General features: G+C 42.7%; 1 protein-coding gene across 2 annotated transcripts in view; it reads right to left on the bottom strand.

The window, feature by feature from the left end:
• The window catches only part of myo15ab (myosin XVAb), a 52,750-nt gene that overhangs the window by 33,077 nt on the left and 370 nt on the right, over positions 1–19,303 (bottom strand). Inside the window, exons 2-26 of one of the 2 annotated variants that reach the window (XM_032525133.1) lie at positions 17,044–17,176; positions 14,278–16,929; positions 11,527–13,749; positions 11,302–11,421; positions 10,876–11,193; positions 10,408–10,605; positions 9,964–10,196; positions 8,814–9,207; positions 8,447–8,529; positions 7,891–7,954; positions 7,668–7,777; positions 6,855–6,929; positions 6,560–6,650; positions 6,385–6,390; positions 6,185–6,288; positions 5,781–5,844; positions 5,323–5,436; positions 3,684–3,845; positions 3,409–3,522; positions 3,242–3,300; positions 2,802–2,925; positions 2,594–2,689; positions 1,780–1,911; positions 1,173–1,298; positions 323–400 (exon numbers count right to left, since the gene is read on the bottom strand). In XM_032525133.1, coding sequence (XP_032381024.1) covers positions 323–400; positions 1,173–1,298; positions 1,780–1,911; positions 2,594–2,689; positions 2,802–2,925; positions 3,242–3,300; positions 3,409–3,522; positions 3,684–3,845; positions 5,323–5,436; positions 5,781–5,844; positions 6,185–6,288; positions 6,385–6,390; positions 6,560–6,650; positions 6,855–6,929; positions 7,668–7,777; positions 7,891–7,954; positions 8,447–8,529; positions 8,814–9,207; positions 9,964–10,196; positions 10,408–10,605; positions 10,876–11,193; positions 11,302–11,421; positions 11,527–13,749; positions 14,278–16,872 — 7,683 coding nt within the window. In that variant the 5' untranslated portion in view covers positions 16,873–16,929; positions 17,044–17,176. The remainder of the gene's footprint in view (positions 1–322; positions 401–1,172; positions 1,299–1,779; positions 1,912–2,593; positions 2,690–2,801; positions 2,926–3,241; positions 3,301–3,408; positions 3,523–3,683; positions 3,846–5,322; positions 5,437–5,780; positions 5,845–6,184; positions 6,289–6,384; positions 6,391–6,559; positions 6,651–6,854; positions 6,930–7,667; positions 7,778–7,890; positions 7,955–8,446; positions 8,530–8,813; positions 9,208–9,963; positions 10,197–10,407; positions 10,606–10,875; positions 11,194–11,301; positions 11,422–11,526; positions 13,750–14,277; positions 16,930–17,043; positions 17,177–19,303) is intronic. The other variant, XM_032525142.1, reaches the window with a different exon arrangement.

Below are 19,303 nucleotides of genomic sequence, written 5' to 3'. Positions count from 1 at the left end.
ACACACACACACACAGTGACATACAGACAAATGCAAGCGTGAACAGTTAATCCTGAATATCCTGTTATGTAATATGTGGTACATGATGAGTTTCAAACAGGTGAAAGAATAAAGTATTTAGTTCAACTTAATGTCAACTAAAATCCTAACTCAAAACAATAATTACTAAATACGTTGTTAGGTATTTCTTAACAGTCAAGTCAAAACGCGCAATTGTATTGTGCCACACCATCACAATACAAGATGATGAGTAACAATCATGATATTTTAAATGTAATTGAAGATCTTGTGGGATAAAGAAAAAAAGTGTTGAAGATCTCACCCTGTTCTTGCTCTGGATGAAGAGGTCTAAAACATCCTGGCGGACTGTGTCGAAGTTCTTATCCAAGAATTTGTGCACCTGCCCCACAAATCATTAGAAAAGTGTTAGAAGAAACCAAGAATTTAACAGTGGACAAACAAACGTGTAACTGCCCTGATCTATTTAATCCAAGGTAGAAAATTTAAAGTAATAATCTCAAATTAGTTAACTCTTTTGTGGATTTGCCTGCCTGGGGCCTGCGATAATATTCAGCTATTGAGCTATTCAGCTAATGAGCTAGTTCTGGGACTCAATAAGTGAGTCAATGACTGTCCATTGTCTCTGTTAAATAATCATCAAATAATTAACTAATGATGAAAGCCCTTGCATTTGCAGTATTACCAAAGAGTATGAACTTTGTGTCTGTGTCAACATTCCCGGGAAAAATCACAAGTGGCGCACAGTTAGTGACCGTTTTCCACCACCCAGCAGTGGTTGGCCTGCCAGAGAGGGTAGGCTTTTGTAACTTACACAAATCACAGTGTGAAGCAGCATTCTGTTTTTTTCCGGTTTCTGCTAGAGTTGTGAGTAAAAGGTTACTACTTCCAAATGAGGGCATGCAATGGAAAGAAACTTTAACAAGGTTTATCCACTGAGAATCCATTAAACAAATGTAGAACTATTAGAGGTAGATTGGCTTCGGGGGATTTTAATATATGTGCGGAACACGTTTAGAGGAAAGTCGAAGCAACTTGGTGGACATTAGGACAAGAGAAATGTTTAGCCTACTTTATTCATCATGCTGTGTTGATGTTTGCTTTCCTTTTTCTTTTGTGAAACATCTTAAATAGTTACAAATAAAAACTTGTACCTGGTACGTGACTTTCCCAGCATAGTGTTTCAGGGTGAACTCTGGCAGTGGCATCTTTGGCCTGGCATATAGCGGGTTGTTTCCATGGTGATAGTGGCACTTCTGAAGGAAGGTGTGGTCTGTTGCCTAGTGATGAATGGAGACTGTTGATGGTTGGCGAGCCATGAAAACTAAATCTCTACAGCACAAACACATGTTGCCTGAGTGTGTTCAGCAGGTTGCCTCAGTCAATTTCTCCTGTAACATTGTGTTCATATTCCACTCTCTGTATTGATCAGAACTGGATTGCAATAAACCTTAGTCTGCTATTCAATAGGTGAGATGTTTGACTCAATTTCTTTTCAAAACAAAGGTATGAATATTTGAAACATGAGTTATTGTTAGCTGTTTTCTTTGTTCAAAATACATCTAAGTAATGATTTTAAAAGCTTCTTGCAATCTAACCTAACTTCATTCTAAGTACCCATGCTCACTACAGGAGTTTTAATTGAGCACTGTTTGTAATAATCAATCATATTTCCAATTCACTTCCAATATCAGCTGTGTTTATTATAACGTTTTGTTGGTTGAGGAGATGAAGAGTTTAGTTCAACAAGTGTGGATGTACCTGAGGGAAGCCACACTGGTCGTCCAGTATGCGCAGTATCCCATGAGGCCTCGCAGCGATGAGGTCCAGACAGGCCTGGTTGTGGCTGAAGGGCTGTTGCTGCCACATGATCTGTTCCCGCATGTACTCCTCCTACTCACATAGCACAAGAGGTCATTAGGTTGGTGCATGTAAAACTCTTCTAACTCCACTATTGGTTGTTACCAGGTTTGACTTCAGCTGAAGTATTGCTGTGTCCACTATAGTGTGTGAAATTTAATGAACTTGTGGGTGTATGAGAGCTTTTCTGAAAGCTTTTCTTTACACCTTCAATGTGTCTAGTTTTTACTGATAGTCCTCTTGTAGAGGCAAATATTAGTCAGTTTCAGTTTTAGCCAGACTTTGAAAAAACATTGTTTTGAATGTGAGGATGCATCGCTACGTGTGACGATCATTCCTTTCATCCCATTTCAAAAATTATTATTACGCATATATGTAGCCAAGAAACCGGCTTCCCACAGGATAAATCTATCTGGGGAAATAAGGTTTCTCTAATCCCCTACCTCTTACATTCTTGTATACATAGAGAAACAGAGAATTCACAGAGAAAACAGGAAACTGTAGAACCGACTGTAACCTAATTACTTAACTGAAAGACTATATTGCAATGTGCAGCCTGGACCTGTCCCATGATTATACCTTGTTGTCCTATGTGCTTTTCTTTCATATTTTGACTTTTCAACCATACTTAGACTGGTTTCAACCTAGATGTCTTTTAACACGCAAATCACTGGCAATTATGTGAATAAAAATGTTAACTTGTAGTTTCCCTGACCTGCTCCTCCTGGAAGATGACCCTGTTAAAGAAGAACTGCAACGTTTCATTGGCGTAGTTGATGCACAGCTGCTCAAAACTGTTCACCTGTAGCTCCTGGTGGGTAAAGAGAGGAGACATTGGGAAGTGGGGGAGTTATGTTGACACAGGTCAGATCAGACGCGTCAGCGCTGTAACATTACTGAGCGAGATCATTTTTTAGTTTGACCTCAAATCCATATATGTCCAATATGGAGATGGAGAGGGCTTCGTTGCGAGGGTAGACCCGTCCGTTGATGCGCTCTGTCAGCCAACTAAACAGCAGCGAGTACAGGATCTTGGCAACGGCATCTCTATGAAACACACATACAATAAGGTTTCTATGGAAACAGAAAACCCGGTTCCTATGGAAACAGAGGACATCTGAAAAATCTCTCCCCCAGCCCTGACGTCCTTTGTCCTCACATGCCTCTACCAAGAATGGGAACAGAATATCAAAGACTCTTCACTCCTTCTCAGTAGTCTCCTGGTAGGATTTTTTTTTTTTTAAACGAGGACATTAAAAATCCTCAAACACTCCTGTCAGATTCGCTTTAATTTCAGGTTATTCCATGCACAAGTAGGGGCATAGTATTTAATTTATCAGATTCTATATTCAGACTCACTCACCTGGCATCCACAGCACTCTCTACTGTGAGTGGTGTAAAGATCTTCTCCCTTACTGTATCCTGGGGGGATCAAACGCATCTGTTATCTGCCAACATCTCTTTAATTGATTTAATATATTTAACCATATCTATGTGGGTGCTTGTTTATGCAAAGTTTCTTTCACTTACTGTCTGTTTGAAGGTGACAGACTTCTGCAGGCCGTCAGGTGAGACCTGCAGCAGCTCAGCTACAACCCTGATCTCCTGCGCGCTCACCACCGAGGCAACCTCCTGACCCTCCGCCTGCAGGGACCCACGCCCACACAGGGCCACACGTTAATTATTACTGCCATCTATCAACATCAAAAATATCATTCAACCGTGAAACTGAAAATGCATTTACCTATTTGTGTGTGTGTGTGTGTGTGTGTGTGTGTGTGTGTGTTTGTGTGTGACAGAGAGACCTGGTGTGGCTGGAAGTAGACGTTCCCCAGATGAAGGATGGAGGACAGCAGTCTGTAGATGCAGTTTAGTTCCTCTGGGGTGAAACACAGAATGTCCATGGCACTCAGCAGACGTCTGAAGTCCTCCCCGTCATCTTTTCCCTCTATGGTACAATCCCCTCCCTGCACTCATGTACACACACATACATCACACACACACACACACACACACACACACACACACACACACACACACACACAACACACACACACACACACACACACACACACACACATACATACATACATACATACACCGTTACCTTGAGCCCATTTAATCACAGCTCTAATTAAGGAGCAATTTATCAGCAGTTGAAAGTCTTGTTTTTGCAGACCTGGGGGGGTTCAACTTCTCACCTCAATGCAGTAATGTAGAAGTCAGGGTGTGTCAGTACACTGTGACATCACCGCTGGGTGTGGTTACTGGTGCTATAAAGCAAGCTTCTGACCAAACTATCAACCACAGCGAGCAGTGAAACATTCCTTTTTAGCCTGGTGTTACATTACTATTTAAAAGAATAAGCCACATGTGTCTGTAGTAGTCACCACCCCCAATAACAATATCATTAGTCAAGGATCGTTAAACAGCATTGGCATAAGCAAAGTCTTGCTTTGTGTTTCATCACATCTTAGCAAGTGGTACAAAGAGGACAAACCCGGCTCAATGATGGCAACGAAGTGTGCAAGAACAGGCATGGTCTATCAGAAAAATAACTTAAACCTAAATATTGGTTAAACTTAATATTGGTCTGTGAGCAAAATGGCATCAGCATACTAACACGCTTATGGCAATGCTAATGTGCAGAAGTTTAGCATGATCACCTTCATTATTTAGCGTGCTAACACATGGCACTAAACACAAAGTACAGCTGAGGCTGATGATAATGTCACAATACAGTATTGCAGGTACTGTATTTGGTCAACATGAAGAAAAATCAGGGGATCAAAATTAGTACAATTCGTCCGCAAACATTTAAAAACTTCATGGTAAACTCTTTACTGTAATAGTTGTTATTTGGTAGTTGTATTTCAGTCTGGATCAACAGACTGACCAACAAACATTAGCATTCTTAGAGCTATGCACACATATAACTATATCTATTTTTCCCTTAAATCTTAGAATTACTTAAATGGTTACTCACAACTCTTACATATGCAACATTGGTTTGTTTGAGGGGTCGTAACCACGGCTAAAGAGCAATACAAAAACATAAAATCATAAAGCCTTGCTACTCGATTCACACAGTGACAAGTTATATGTCCATTTTGCAAATAAATCCGCAATTTAAATTCATTGATCAATACTGTTTATCTCTGATACAAAGAATCCAAACTGCAAATATTCCTTAGTCCATATTTTGGTACTGCAGTGTTATGTTAATTACTTTGTAGAATAAATGTGACATTTTCAGAAATTTGACATCTCATTTGCTTTCATGTGACTATGAAAATTATTACAGTGGCCACTCCTTATCTGTGCTGTGCTGTGCTGGGCTGTGTGTGTGTGTGTGTGTGTGTGTGTGTGTGTGTGTGTGTGTGTGTGTGTGTGTGTGTGTGTGTGTGTGTATACACAGGGTGTATTTCATATTTCTCTGAGCACCTGATTGAGATAGTAGTAAGTCTCAGCTTCCTGCAGATACAGTGAGCGCTTCTCATGAGGAGGAAGACCTGCCAACATCTCATAGAAGATGTGATAGTTCCTCTCCGATTTGGCCTGTGAATGAACACGCACACGCACACACATGCACACACATGAAACACATAAATCAATCATCTTGACACGTATTTGCATACATATCAAGAAATGCTCTACAATTTAGATTTGTGTCAGATTTACTGAAATGCAAATAATGCTGAAGGAAAAGACAAATGGTTGGTTGGATAGATGAATGACAAAGTGGGCTGTGTAATGATAGAGTGCAACATGTTCAACACCTCATGCTGTCTTCCTGAACAATCTCCTCTTTCTCACAATGACTCACTGGTAAGAAGACTCCACCTGACCTAATGTGTTTGTGTGTGTGTGTATGTATGTGTGTGTTTGTGTGTGTGTTTCACCTGAAAGACAATGCGGGACTTCTCCAGCAGGTACTGAGACGTTATGGCACCGCTGATTACACCCCTTTAAATGACACATGCCGGTAAACGCACGCACACGCGCACGCACAAGCACACACACACGCACACAGTAAGTCACAGGTCATGCATGTGTAATATGCACGGATCTTCTTTGTCACAGCCCTAGCAGAAGGTCAACTACTTATCTGACTGTGCTTCTGAGACAAAGCATATTCTCCACTAAGCCCACTGTCTGTGTGTGAGTGTGAAGTCTACAGTATTCAAAGTTAGGCTAACATACAGGCTGCTTGTCTGGATTTAGAAGCCCTGAAAACTCAAACTTGTTGCTGATGTTTATTACAGTAAGTTGAGTTTGGTAATTGGTAGAAGTTGTAACTACTCACTCCTCCATGAAGATCTGCGTGTATTTGCCAAACCGTGAAGAGTTGTCATTCCGCACTGTTTTGGCATTCCCAAAAGACTCCAACAGGGGCGTGGCCTCCAGGATCTGACCAATCACCACAAACTAAAATGTTACCAAGGCTACATTCAACAGGGATGGTGATTGTCATATGAGTAAAAAGCGAGGGCACGAATACTTTACCTCTATCTGAATGGGGGGTCGTAGAGAAAAAGAGAGAAGATTAGAAAGGAAAGCAGCATTAGCTGAAATTACCACAAAATGGCCTGTGTTTTTTAGCATGCATGATAGCTACATAATATATATATATATATGTATATATATATATATATATATATATATATATATATATATATACCTGTTGCGTGACGTTGCACTTGTGATGTATGGCTGTCAGGTAACGCAGGATCAGTTTAGTAGCTTCAGTCTTCCCTGACCCGCTTTCTCCGCTGTAATAACAAAAACGGTTAAGGTATTTTTCAGCACTTCTTTTTCTTCTTGTTCATTAAGAGGATGAAACACATTGTGGACACAGTAATAAAAAAATCAAATAGAATATTCACAAAACCATTTTAGTTTAAGTTTTTTTTAAAGTGCTGCTAGTTAAAATGAAGAGCAAGTTAAAAATGTCTGTAACAGAAACAGCTTCATACCTGATCACAATGCATTGGTCCTTTTTGGCATCCATCATGGTGGTATATGAGCGATTAGCAATGGCAAAAAGATGACTGCAACAAAACATATTGTAATAAAAAAACACATTTGTGTGCTTATTGGTTGTGTGTGTGTGTGTGTGTGTGTGTGTGTTTGTGTGTAATGTGAAGTGGTGGTGAAATCTATAACCAAACTCTCCATTGGCAAACAACCAACAGCAGTGTAATAGGAGGCTCTTCCTAACTAACACCGGAGAATGCTGGCATTTACACTTCTATTGACCATCATATTGTATCTCGGAACACGGCTTAAGACACATGTAGACAGATGTAGTACAACAGTGCAAGAACGCATAGACTCAAAAGTTACAGGTAAAGGTTAAAGAGTTTTGTTGGTAATTGTTGGTACATTGTGGGATTTTACAGAGAGAACATTTGCAGAAAATGTTGATCTGCATTTGGACTTGGATTTGTCTTAAATTACACTAGTACTTACTAGTGATATACAAGTAGGCAATCAGTGATAGATATGCCATATTTTCATTTAACTGTAAAAATAGTGAAAATATTTTTTTAAAAGCTGTATATTGCAATTGTGAAATTTTCATGAAAGTACAAATCACTTGTTTTGTACTTTCCATCAGATTTTTTAGAAATAGAGTGCAATCACATGTTGAGAATTCCTGCTTACCAACACATAGACAGACAAACCAGACTAACATCCTTGCTGGAGTTCAAGTTCAAAGGCTATATGCCCAGGTCCAACACACACACACACAAACACACACACACACACACACTCCCAGGTCTTACGGAGGGTTGTCACTCAGGCCGCGGCCCCCATACAGAAGCACCATGTCTGTGCCATAAATGTTGAGCAACTTGTAGGGATTCACAGACACAAGGATGCTGCCTATGTAGGTCTGTGTGGAAGAATTAGAGAGTGGAAAAGGACAAGAATGAGAGCGGATAAGTAGATGTCCATGATATTTGATGATATTAGTTGTCTAATTTGCATATTAGAAATTAAGCTTACATAAACAAGTTCCTGGTCATAGCGCTTCTTTAGGTTCATCAGAACTGTGGTCTCATTCAGTTCACTGAAATTAAACACAGAGGAAATGAAACACACACATAGAGCACATATTGTCACACTGCAGCAGGATCCCCACACTCACTTCAACATCCAATATTGATTACTTTTCAATGACATTCAAGATGTCAGACATCAGAGAGAATTTTAACATTGCAGCATGTCAGAAAATGATTGTGTAATAATATCTTTAAACTGCTGTTGGAAAGACACAACAATCTAATGCAGAGGATTCCTCACGATGTGAAGAGATCTATTTGGGTGTTGCATTTTAATAAAAATACTTAATGCTAGGGATTTCTTTCCATAAATGTTTTGAAAGATTTTCAAAGCCTACAGGCACACTGGAACACACAATTACAAAAACACACACATACGCTGTAAAGAGTTGATTCAAGAAACTGAAAGAATATGCATTGAAATGAATTGTGCTGCTCTACGTTGAAGCGTGTAAAATCAATGACTGTGAGGCTGTTTGTTAATACTAGATTCTGCTTACGGCAGCTGTGTCATGTCCTCCATTCCTTCCGCCCAGCGTTTAACCCTGTGGCCTGCTGTGGGCATGCTTAGGATAGAGTAGATCTGGACACACACACACACACACACACACACACACACACACACACACACACACACACACACACACACACAAAATGGATTTGTAAAAAAAAAATTACATTACAAAATGGTTTGTAATGCAACATTGTCAAAGCTTGATGGATAGTCTTTTTTGTGCTGATTTTGTGGGCCATCCCGTTTCTGTCTTACGCTTCACAGTCCATCAACTGTTGTTAAAAACTTGTTTAAAAAATAGGCAAATGCTGCCTTTACGGACACATAATACATAAATTCGTAAATTTAGCTACCTTGTCATACCAGCTTTGACCAGGTACTCTATCTCTGTCAGGAGTCCAGTTTGTGTCCTGAGGCTTTTCGTCCACAAGTCGAACTGTGGGTGAATATCCTTCTAACACCCCATCTTCTCTGTACATGGCCCATTTTGACAGATTCTGGACCGTCCCATGTGGTAAAACCCTCTCAGCTGCCCAAACGTCTTCCCCTCCTTCCCCTCCTCCTCGGGCATTCCTGGCCCAGTGTCCTGAGCGTGGTCCATAGGGAGGAATCACAGCATAGCGATTATCCTCCCCCTGCAGGCCTGTTGGCAACGTGTATGAGGCATAGCGAAGCTGCTGGTTTTGGACGGCTTCAGACAGCCTAGGGTTGTGGAACTGACGTGTGAGGACAGAGCCATCCGGCAGCCTGTAGAACAAGGAATGGTTCTCGTCAATTAAGAATGGACAAAAATATGACCTTGAAGTAGCTTTTGTTGAATTATGTCATTGTGATATAAATGGCAATTCACGTGGCTTTTTTTACATCTAGGGTTTCTACCACAGGAACTTTCTCCGGGGGACTAAGAAACTTTTGAGGATATCTACGTTTCAACGGAGAAATCAAGGACTACATTTTGTTCTTGTACAATGGTTCAATGTGTAAAAGAACTCCCTGCTCTGGACTAAGTACTTTATGAGGATTGAGACTCTTTATGGGTGAGGTTTGCAACGTTGAATGTTGCTCAAAAAGAAACTCCATGGAACCTTGTGTACCACTTGCATTCGGCTTTATTCATAAAACAAGGACTGTTAAAACTCTAGCATTGATATTAGGATGGAGGGTGCACATTTATGGATGTTAACTAATGTTAAAAGCATTAGACTTTGTTGTTCCAACTAGTTAAAAAAAAAGAAAAGTAAGTTCCCACATAAAGATTCTTCGTTGTACTGGCCTAATCTTCACAGTTCTTCAGATGCCAATAGCAGCATTCTTTGACTTTTTAGTTTCTACAATTAGTTTAATTTGTGGGTTAAGTTCCTCTTGTTCCTGAACATTTTTGATTGAAAAGGACTAGCATTTCATTCTCCACTGGTAAAAAGTGAATGCCTAGCTTGAAGCTTTTTGGGCAAGCATGTCAGGTCATTATCCGTCTTAGTTTCCATTTATAGTGTAGTTCCCTACCTGAAATTGACACTACGGAGTTCCTCATTCCGCAGCGCAGAGGCAAGGTTGGGAGGGGTGGGTCTGGGTGCACCTGATAGAACAGAGTTTTCTCCTAGATTATAGAGATCTGAAGACCGAAGAGCCTGGTTTTGCCTCAGAGCAGCTGAGAGGTTGGGCTTCTGGCCAGGGATAACCAGGGTACCATCAGGGAGTCGATATGATGCACTACGAAGGTTCTCATTCATTAGAGCCTAAAGAGCAAAACACCAGGTAGTTATTCAAGGTTAAAATCACAATTCACTACATTGTGCAAATTATTGTCGTCAGATTGTAGAATTCAAAGGTCTGTGATGTCCAAAATAATATATTGGATTTTCAAACCAACAGAGGTTAGTGAATAAAAAGCCAATAAAACAAGCAGATGCTAAAGCAAGGTTAAATAAATGTTTAACAGGTACATACTTTAGACAGGTCAGGGCTAGCTGGTTTCCGTGGGTCAATGATGATGGTTCCATCAGGCAGGGTGTAGGACACACCCTTTAAATAGGGATTCTGCAGGGCGGCTGTCAGGTTGGGGCTCTTTGGTTTCCTTGGGTCAACTATAATTGTTCCATCTGGGAGGGTGTATGTAGCTCCTTTCAAAGCTGGGTTACTGAGGGCCTAAGTATTACAATGGCTGGTTTCAGTTAAGGTTAGCCTGAGAGGTTAAACAAATGCAATTAAGTCAGTAAATGTCAGTAGAATTAGAGCTTAGTATATTTAATTACCAATTATTATTTAATTTGTGGAAACTATTTCAATTCTCCATCCCAAGTCCTACTATTTAGATGAGAAGGGAGGAACAACCAATAGATCCACAGACAAAAAGTAACAGGTAGGGTAAAAGAAGGGGAAACATATAAAACCATACAGTCTAAACCCATAGCTAACCTTTGCCAAGTTTGGTGACATGGGTATATTTGGGTCCTGAACCCCTTTCGGTAGTGTGAAGGAGGCATCCCGCAGTGCAGAGTTTTGTAGTGCGCTGGAGAGGTTTGGAGAGACAGGTTTCCGTGGATCAATGATGATAGTACCATCGGGCAGGGTGTAAGCTGCACTTTTCAGGTAAGGGTTCTGAAGTGCTGCTGTAAGGTTTGGGGACTTCGGTTTCTTAGGGTCAATCACAATGGTACCATCTGGGAGGGAATAGGAGGCTGCACGCAGAGCTGGGTTGCTTAGGGCCTTAGCCAGGTTTGGGGAAATGGCTTGCTGAATGAGCAGAGACAGCAGAGAGAGAAAATCCTTAGCTTTAACTAATTCATGGTTAGCAATATTAGGGAGAGAGAAGAAAGGAATACAACAACAGGCATGGGTTACCTGCTGCCTCGGGTCTATAATGGTGCCATCAGGAAGAGTATATGAAGCAGTCTTGACATTCTGGTTTTGAAGAGCTCTGGAAAGGTTAGGCGACATGGGCTTCTGGGGGATACGTGGGTCCTGTGGGGTAACACAGGAGATTACAACTGTAATAAAACAATTTTTGTTCCATTAGTAGACAAAAATACACATCGGCTTGTATCGTTATTGTAACCTTTTACCTACCATGATAACTGATCCATCAGGCAAAGTGTACGAGGCGCCCCGAACTTGTTGGTTTTGCAAGGCATGGCCGAGCAATGGAGAGGACGGTGTATGTGCATATGGTGACACTAAGGTTCCATCTGGCAGCCGGTAGGATGCCTGCGCCAACTGTGAGATTGGCAGAGCACTTCCTAACATTGGTGAGGAGGGTGGTGGGGGTCCATATGGGGACCGTCTGAGTTGCATAGGTGTCTGATAAGATGCTTGGCGGAGATTTGGGTTCTGTTGAAGAGCATTATGGAGCTGAGGCCCAGCTGGTGAATAAGGGTTACGACGTTGCATCATAGGGGATCTTAAAGATGACACATACTGCAAATTAGACCTGTTTTGTAGGGCATCATGAAGCAGTGGTGATGGACCAGGCTCAGAGATATAATCATATGGTGTAACGATAGTTGGTCCATATGGTGAATGGAGTTGTGGAGTCTGATAAGAAGCCACACCTCTTAGTGCCTGACTATGTCTCATGGCTCCAGATAGCATTGGAGATGAAGGTACAGATTGGTCATATGGGGACTGAGGCCTTTGAAGAGGAGATGCATAGGAAGCTTCTCTCACTGCCTGGTTTTGAAGCGCTCCGGATAGCATTGGGGAAGAAGGGTGCATCGGCTGCTCATAAGAGGACATTGGCCTTTGTAAAGGAGAAGCGTAAGATGCATCTTGTATAGCCTGATTCTGCAAAGCCCGAGACAACATGGGAGATGAAGGGGCCATAGGCTGTTCATAAGGGGACATTGGCCTTTGTAAAGGAGAAGCGTAAGATGCATCTTGTATAGCCTGATTCTGCAGAGCCCGAGATAACATGGGAGAGGAAGGGGCCATAGGCTGTTCATAAGAGGACATTGGTCTCTGTAAAGGAGAAGCATAGGATGCATCCTGTATAGCTTGATTCTGCAGAGCCCGAGACAACATGGGAGATGAAGGGCCCATGGGCTGCTCATAAGGTGACATTGGTCTCTGCAGTGAGGGAACATAGGACGCATCCCGAATTACCTGGTTTCGCATTGCACCAGAAAACACAGGGGATGAAGGAGCATAATGTTCATATTCCACATCTACTACTTGGGTTGGCTCTTGGCCAAAGCGTGGGGATGCAGGATATGACATGTGTTTAAGGGAGGGCTGTGGAGAGGAGGAAGGCATCCTTCTTATAGACTGGTGAGCTATTGGACGTCCTCGAGCCACAGGGCGAGGACGAAATCGACCAGATTCTCTCCTCCCCAGAGGGGCACGGTGGACCATGTGAGGGGAATGAAAAGGGGAGGAGAGGAGGGAGGAGTCCACTGTGAGAACAGAAGACCTATTACTTTGTATGGAGGAGGGACGGAATGGACGCACATTCTGGGTGGGTGGGGGCACGGGGCGCCCTCTGAGACCCATAGGTGAGGGCCTGACAGTACCTAAGGGAACATTTCCCCTCATCCTAGGCCGGGCCAGTGGTGTGGGGTCCCTGAGCAGCCGAGTTGAGCGACGAGATAGGGTAGGAGATGATTGGGACTGCCGAGGACCTGCAGGAGACAAACTGCGACGAGATGGGGAGGGAGAGGGAGATGGTCTTCTACTGATCTTTGGAGAGTGAGGGGGAGATGCATGACGAGGGGAGGTTGGACCATGCATCGTCCTCCCTCCAAACGGGCTGGAGGCTGGAGCAGGTGAGGTTGGGGGACTTCGCCTCATCATAGAAGCCCGGGGTGAGGAAGGTGGAGAACGTTGTCTCACTGATGCCCTTGGTGAAGGTGGAGGACTTCGCAGAATCATGGAGGCACGGGGAGAGTGAGGGGGTGAGGGTCCTCGAGCCACGGGAGAAGGTGATCTCTGAGGTTGCATTCTACGACGGGCGATGGGGGAGGCCATGGGGGAGGAAGGCGGTGGGAGTTGTCTCGACATTACAGAGGGGGGTCTCTGGGAACCGATGAACCCACTCCTCATGGATGGTTGTGGGGAGGGGCTGAATCTCTGTGGAAGCATAGGAGAAGGTGCTGGAGAAGCCATGGTAGAGGGTTGGCGCTGCATCTGTGGGGAGGGCATGATGACAGAGCGGCGGGATGGAGTTGGAGAGGGTTGCATGCGCCGCCCAGGAAGGGGGGACAGATTTGCTTGCTTAATAATCATGGCCGTTGGAGTAGGGATCACTGGGCCATAACCCTGTGATTGTGACATCATCATCGGGTCTGCCATCATCTGCTACAAGAAAAACAAAACAACAAATATATAATTTAAAAAAACAAAACAAACAAAGGGACTAATACATTTGGTGAAAATTATTGGTATTCCAATAAAAATACAACCATCCACCTTGTGGAAAACTGGTTCTGAAAACTGTCCCATCTGCTCTACAAATAAATTACTTCCTGCACTACATATTAAGAATGCATCTCACTGTAATTGTAAAGTGAGGAAGAAGCACCTAATGTTAGCAGATAAATGGCATTGTCAGTTGCGGCAAAACCAGTATTATGGAAAAAACGCTGTGTTATCACACTCCCAAACCCCCCTACTTCACCCAAACATTGATAAACAACGTAAAAACAGCACAGAAAAACATATTTCATTGTTTACTACCATTGTTAAGCATTGGTTGTTTCAAGCAACCAGCTAAACGTTTCAACAAAACAAAATCAGTTTGAAATTTGGCAAAGTTGGCTTTCTGCACCCTCTAGCATTTAAGGGTATGGTTGTACAACATCAATAACATAACAGAGCTCAAATCACCTGCGGGGAAGTCATTTGTGGAGACATCATACGTTGCTGCGGCAACATCATCTGCTCTTGAGGTAACATCATTTGTTGTGACATCATCTGCTCTTGTGGTGACATCATTTGTCGTGACATCATCTGCTCCTGTGGTGACATCATTTGCTTGGGCATCATATGTTGCTGTGGTGACATCTGCTCTTGGGGTGACATCATTTGTTGTGACATCATCTGCTCTTGTGGTGACATCATTTGTTGGGGCATCATCTGTTGCTGTGGCAACATCATTTGTTGCTGTGGTGACATCATCTGTGATGGCATCATTTGGGCAGACATATAGTGTTCTTGTTGTAACATCATCTGCTGCTGTGGTGACATCATTTGTTGCTGTGGTGACATCATTTGTTGCTGTGGTGACATTATCTGTGGGGTCATAATCATTTGTTCTTGAGGGGACAACATAGTTTGTTGTTGAGAAAACATCATTTGTTCTTGAGGAGACATCATCATTTGTTGTTGTGGTGACATTTGCATTTGCTGCTGTATTGACATCATGTCACCAAGATGACCTGGTGCAAGTGGATACTGGTCTTCATACTGGATTTCTGACATGTCTTCAAATTCTGGATCAGGTGGCAAAGTAGGTGGAGGGGGCAATGGCACATCTAGACGCTCTTTCCCAAATAGGCGCACTTGAGGTCTCGGAACTCTAAATGTCATCTCCTCTCCCTGAATTCCACCGGTATCATCCCCATATTGATCATATTGGTCTGGATTCTGGTCCCCATACAGGCCCTGTAGCTGATCCATCCCTTGCCCTCCAAAGCCAAAGACCTGCTGGTCTCCTGGTAGAAATCCGATGGCCTGCTGGGAGCTGTAGTCTTGATAAGGCATGCCTGTATCACTATAACTAAATTGATTGTCTGGTGGAAATCCCCCTTGTATTCCCAAAGTTGCTGCATAAGGGTCCTCATAATAACTTGCCTGTCCGTTGTCATAGAAACCCCCATGTCCATTACCGTAGTAAACTCCTTGACCATTTACATCAAAATAACCTTGAGCTTGAGGGTCAAGGAATCCATCGTCACCCATTTGTGCATAGTAGCCCTGACCCTCGTCACCATACATTGCTATTGCTTGTTGTTGTTGGTCATCATAGTAAACAGCTTCCTGGTTGTTAGAGTAGCCTGGGGCAGAATAAGGGTTATAGTAGTCCCCCATGCCGTCATCATGAGGACCTACATCATAATATTCTGCATTTGGATAAAAGAGTCCTTCATCCTCATAGTAACCTAAGTCTTGATAGTCTGCAACCCCTGCTCCATTGCCATAGTAACCATACTGATCGTGGCTTTCATATACTACAGTTGCCACATCTCCATAACCACCATAGCCATCGTCGTAGCCTCCATAAGCTTTGTGGATGCCTGAATGTTGCTGGTCGTATCCATAAGCTTCCTCCCCATTCTCATAACCATTGTTATAGTAACCATTTAGGCGACCTCTGGAGCTGGCTTGTCGGTTATGTCTATGTCCGTCCCAGCCATGGTGTCCTACATTTTCTCGCATTTTAGTGGACAGGAAGCGCTTGGTCAACCAGTTAGTTGCCGCTGCAACCTTACCCAGCAGCACACTTGTGTTCTTGAAGTCGTCAGGAGGCCCGTCACCGTTCTTTTTTCCAAACAAGTTTTTGAAGAATCCCCCTTTCTTTTTATTTGATTTGTTTCCTCCTCCCAGACGAAGCAGCATGTAGGTTGGCTTATTTCCACCATTTTTCTCCATCTTCTCTTTGGCCTCCTTCTCTTTTTTATTATTTTTGCTGCGCTTGAACCTCATCATGAATCGAGAGGTGTTCTTCAGCATGGACTTGCGGCGTTTCTTCTTAGCAATGCGGGTTTTTCTCCTCCCCAATCCCAAGAACAAACGTGATGTACTTTTCAGCTTCTTCCTGCTGTTCCTGCGCCTCTTGAAGCCAGAAAACTTCATGAACATCCTAGACATGTTCTTCAGACCTTTCTTTGGGATTTCCTTTATTGGAAGCTGTGGAGCTTCCTCTCGTTTTTTACCTTTTTTCTTTGCATCCGCATCAGATTTCCCTCCTTTATGGTGGTGGCCATCTTTAGATTTCTTTTTGGATTTGCCACCATCCTCTTCATAGTCTTCATCCTCCTCATCCTCATCCTCCTCATCCTCATCATCTGAGTCCCCATGTCTAGATTTCCCCCCTTTCTTTCCCTTAGTCGCCTTGCCTCCTCGCCCCTTCCCTCTCCTGTCATCCTCTGAGTCTTCCTCCTCTGACTCTTCTTCACTGAATTCTTCGTCCTCTTCCTCATCACTCAGGAGCTCGTCCTCATCCTCCTCGGGCTCCACTTTCTTACCTTTCCCTTTGTCTTTTCCTTTCTTTCCATCATCCTTTCCCTTCTTTCCCCCTTTCTTATCATCTTTCCCGCCTTTCTTATCATCCTTTCCACCTTTCTTATCATCCTTGCTGGGTTTCTTTTCTTCTTTTCCTCCTTTTTTGTCATCCTTCCCTTTCTTTTCCTCCTCTTTCTTTTTCTCTGGTTCCGGTTTTCCGCCCTTCTTTGCGTCCTTCTTGGCGTCTTTCTTAGGCATTTTCAAAAGTGGCTAAGAAAACATCATGCCCTCTCTTCAGGATGCAATGCTGTAAACCTTGAAACACACAAACACAAATATTAGATGCACACTGTATGGAATGTAATACTGTATTTCATGTTTAAAAAGAAAAAATGTAATATGGTAAGAAAATATGATCAGTATTCTGACCTTTAAAAAAAATCTTGATTTCAGATATACCTAGTTGACTTTGCACCGGCACTATGTGCAGGTTCCGTTTGAGGACAGGTCCACCTGGCCAAAGCCGTTCTACAATGGGCAAATCTGGTCCCCATGAAGGCTCCTGTCCAAACATAAATGTATAATGTCAGCAATCTTCACCTCACACATACATAGACACAATATATGTACACAAATACTTGCATACACACAATGAAACCAAGTAGCTATGTAAACTTTGATCTTCATATCACCACCACATTCAGGAACGGTGTTAAAATCTATTTTAGTGTTTTTTTTAGTTCAACAGGAATCAGAACTCCAAACAACTTCTATAAATCTAATTCTGCTTATATACAAAGCATTACTGTAACTGTTTTGCGCCACTCAACCTCACTACAAACTCTTACAAAAACAATGTTATTCTGTGTTGGTTTTACTAATTTCCAAACAGTATGATCCCTGCAGCATATGCTTTCTGCCAAAATGAATACAAACATTAAAAACACACAAACAATACATGCAGCTGTTACTCCAGCTCAAGCTCTAGTCTGTCTATGGTTAAGTCTTTCTCTTGTAGAGCTGTAGTAAAACTCTTGTGGCAGTGTCACCAAACTCATTCAAGCTTTCCATAATAGTCACCTCTGCATTCAATCGCAAACACTGCAGAAGAGCAAGTGTGGTGGTCGCCACAATCTCTGCAGTCTTCAAATTTGTTGTATCCTTGCAATAGAGCTCTCCTTCAGGAGTTAAAAAAACAGAAAAAAACCCCTCCAGGACAAAGTCTTTGGGGTACACTGAGCTTCTTTCTTTGACCTACTCTGTCCTCTGTTGCTCACTACAACACATTCCCTCACTCAACACAGCACTCTGTTCACGCATGCCCTCCTCAGAGTGTGTGACAACTAGTGTGTCTGTGCTGTGTATGTGCTGTGTGTGCGTGTGTGTGTAAGAAACAGAGAAGGGCAGATGGGTTGCCTGTTTGTGTGTACTTGTGTTCTTTTGCATTAGTGTATGTGTCGGAGTGCAATTGAGGAGTTTCTTGTGGCGGGTTGTAGAAGGAGTCTTAATTTGTCATCTGGCTCTACAGGTGAAACTCGAGAGCTCTGGGCAACTGAGGGGGCGGGGCATAAATAATACAAAAGGTAGAGAGCAAGAGAAAGAGAGAGAGAGAGAGAGAGAGAGAGAGAGAGAGAGAGAGAGAGAGAGAGAGAGAGACAGACAGGATAAGACTGAATGACAGTAAGATGTCATCAACTCCACAAAAATGTAATAATTAACAACCTCTTTTTTCTGTACAGTTATTGTGTTGCATGTACACTTATACGTGAGAGACGAGTACTCACTTTACGCTATCTGACATTAAATCTTCTCCTGATTTTTTCAGAGTAACATACTGTCTGTCAGGTGTGTGTATGAGCAAGGGTAAGAGATGCAACATTCTTGTCAATATTATATTTAAAAAACATCAATATGACAAGTGCAGGCAGCCACCAACTGACAGTATCTCACATACGTAACAGCAGGCTAAGGAGCAGAGGCAGGAGAAACACCCACTTGTATTGTAGATGTGACGTCTTTGCTCTGGGTATCAATAACAGAGATATGACTCTCTCGAACACGCACACACACAGCCAGTGAAGGATCAGTATCAGGGCTTTGATTATTAGTGCCATCAAACAAATGATTCCCCTTCTAGAAGGAAGGGGTTGGATTGCCAGATCTGTCCTGTCACAGGGTATAGGTGTTGGGTTGCCAGATCCTGATCTTTTGGTCTTGGTGTCCAAGTCAATCTGTTCAATACCAACCAGCAAAGAGCACATATAGTGTATGTGTGTGCATGTGTTTATGCAGTTGTGCCTTTGAGTGGGTGCACATGTGCATTAAATAGTCGGAGAGCATGATAAAAGAGCATTTTTTCCTGGTTTTCCCACGGTTTGTCTCTAACCGTACATCTGCCTTTGAAGCAGAATGAAAAGACTCTATCAAACGTGAAAAGCTCTGAGTAGCAGCCAGCCTCCATCTTCCCAAAGCAATCGCTGCTGTCAGGCGGTCCTCCATCTTTTGATAGCATTTGTAGAGCAGACACAACACAGAGGAACTAGGATACATGCCCGAGAGAGAAAAGCTGACTTATAACAGAAGTGGACTTGATGAGGCTCATCAAAAGCATTCAGGTCCTGAGGGGAGCAATAGACCATCTTTGGCACTTTACACACACACAGAGAGAGAGAGAGAGAGAGAGAGAGAG

Source organism: Etheostoma spectabile, chromosome 2 (assembly GCF_008692095.1).
Source record: "Etheostoma spectabile isolate EspeVRDwgs_2016 chromosome 2, UIUC_Espe_1.0, whole genome shotgun sequence".
Taxonomy (NCBI): Eukaryota; Metazoa; Chordata; class Actinopteri; order Perciformes; family Percidae; genus Etheostoma; species Etheostoma spectabile.
The sequence above is the reverse complement of the archived record's forward strand: the minus strand, read 5'-3'. Positions and strand labels throughout refer to the sequence as shown.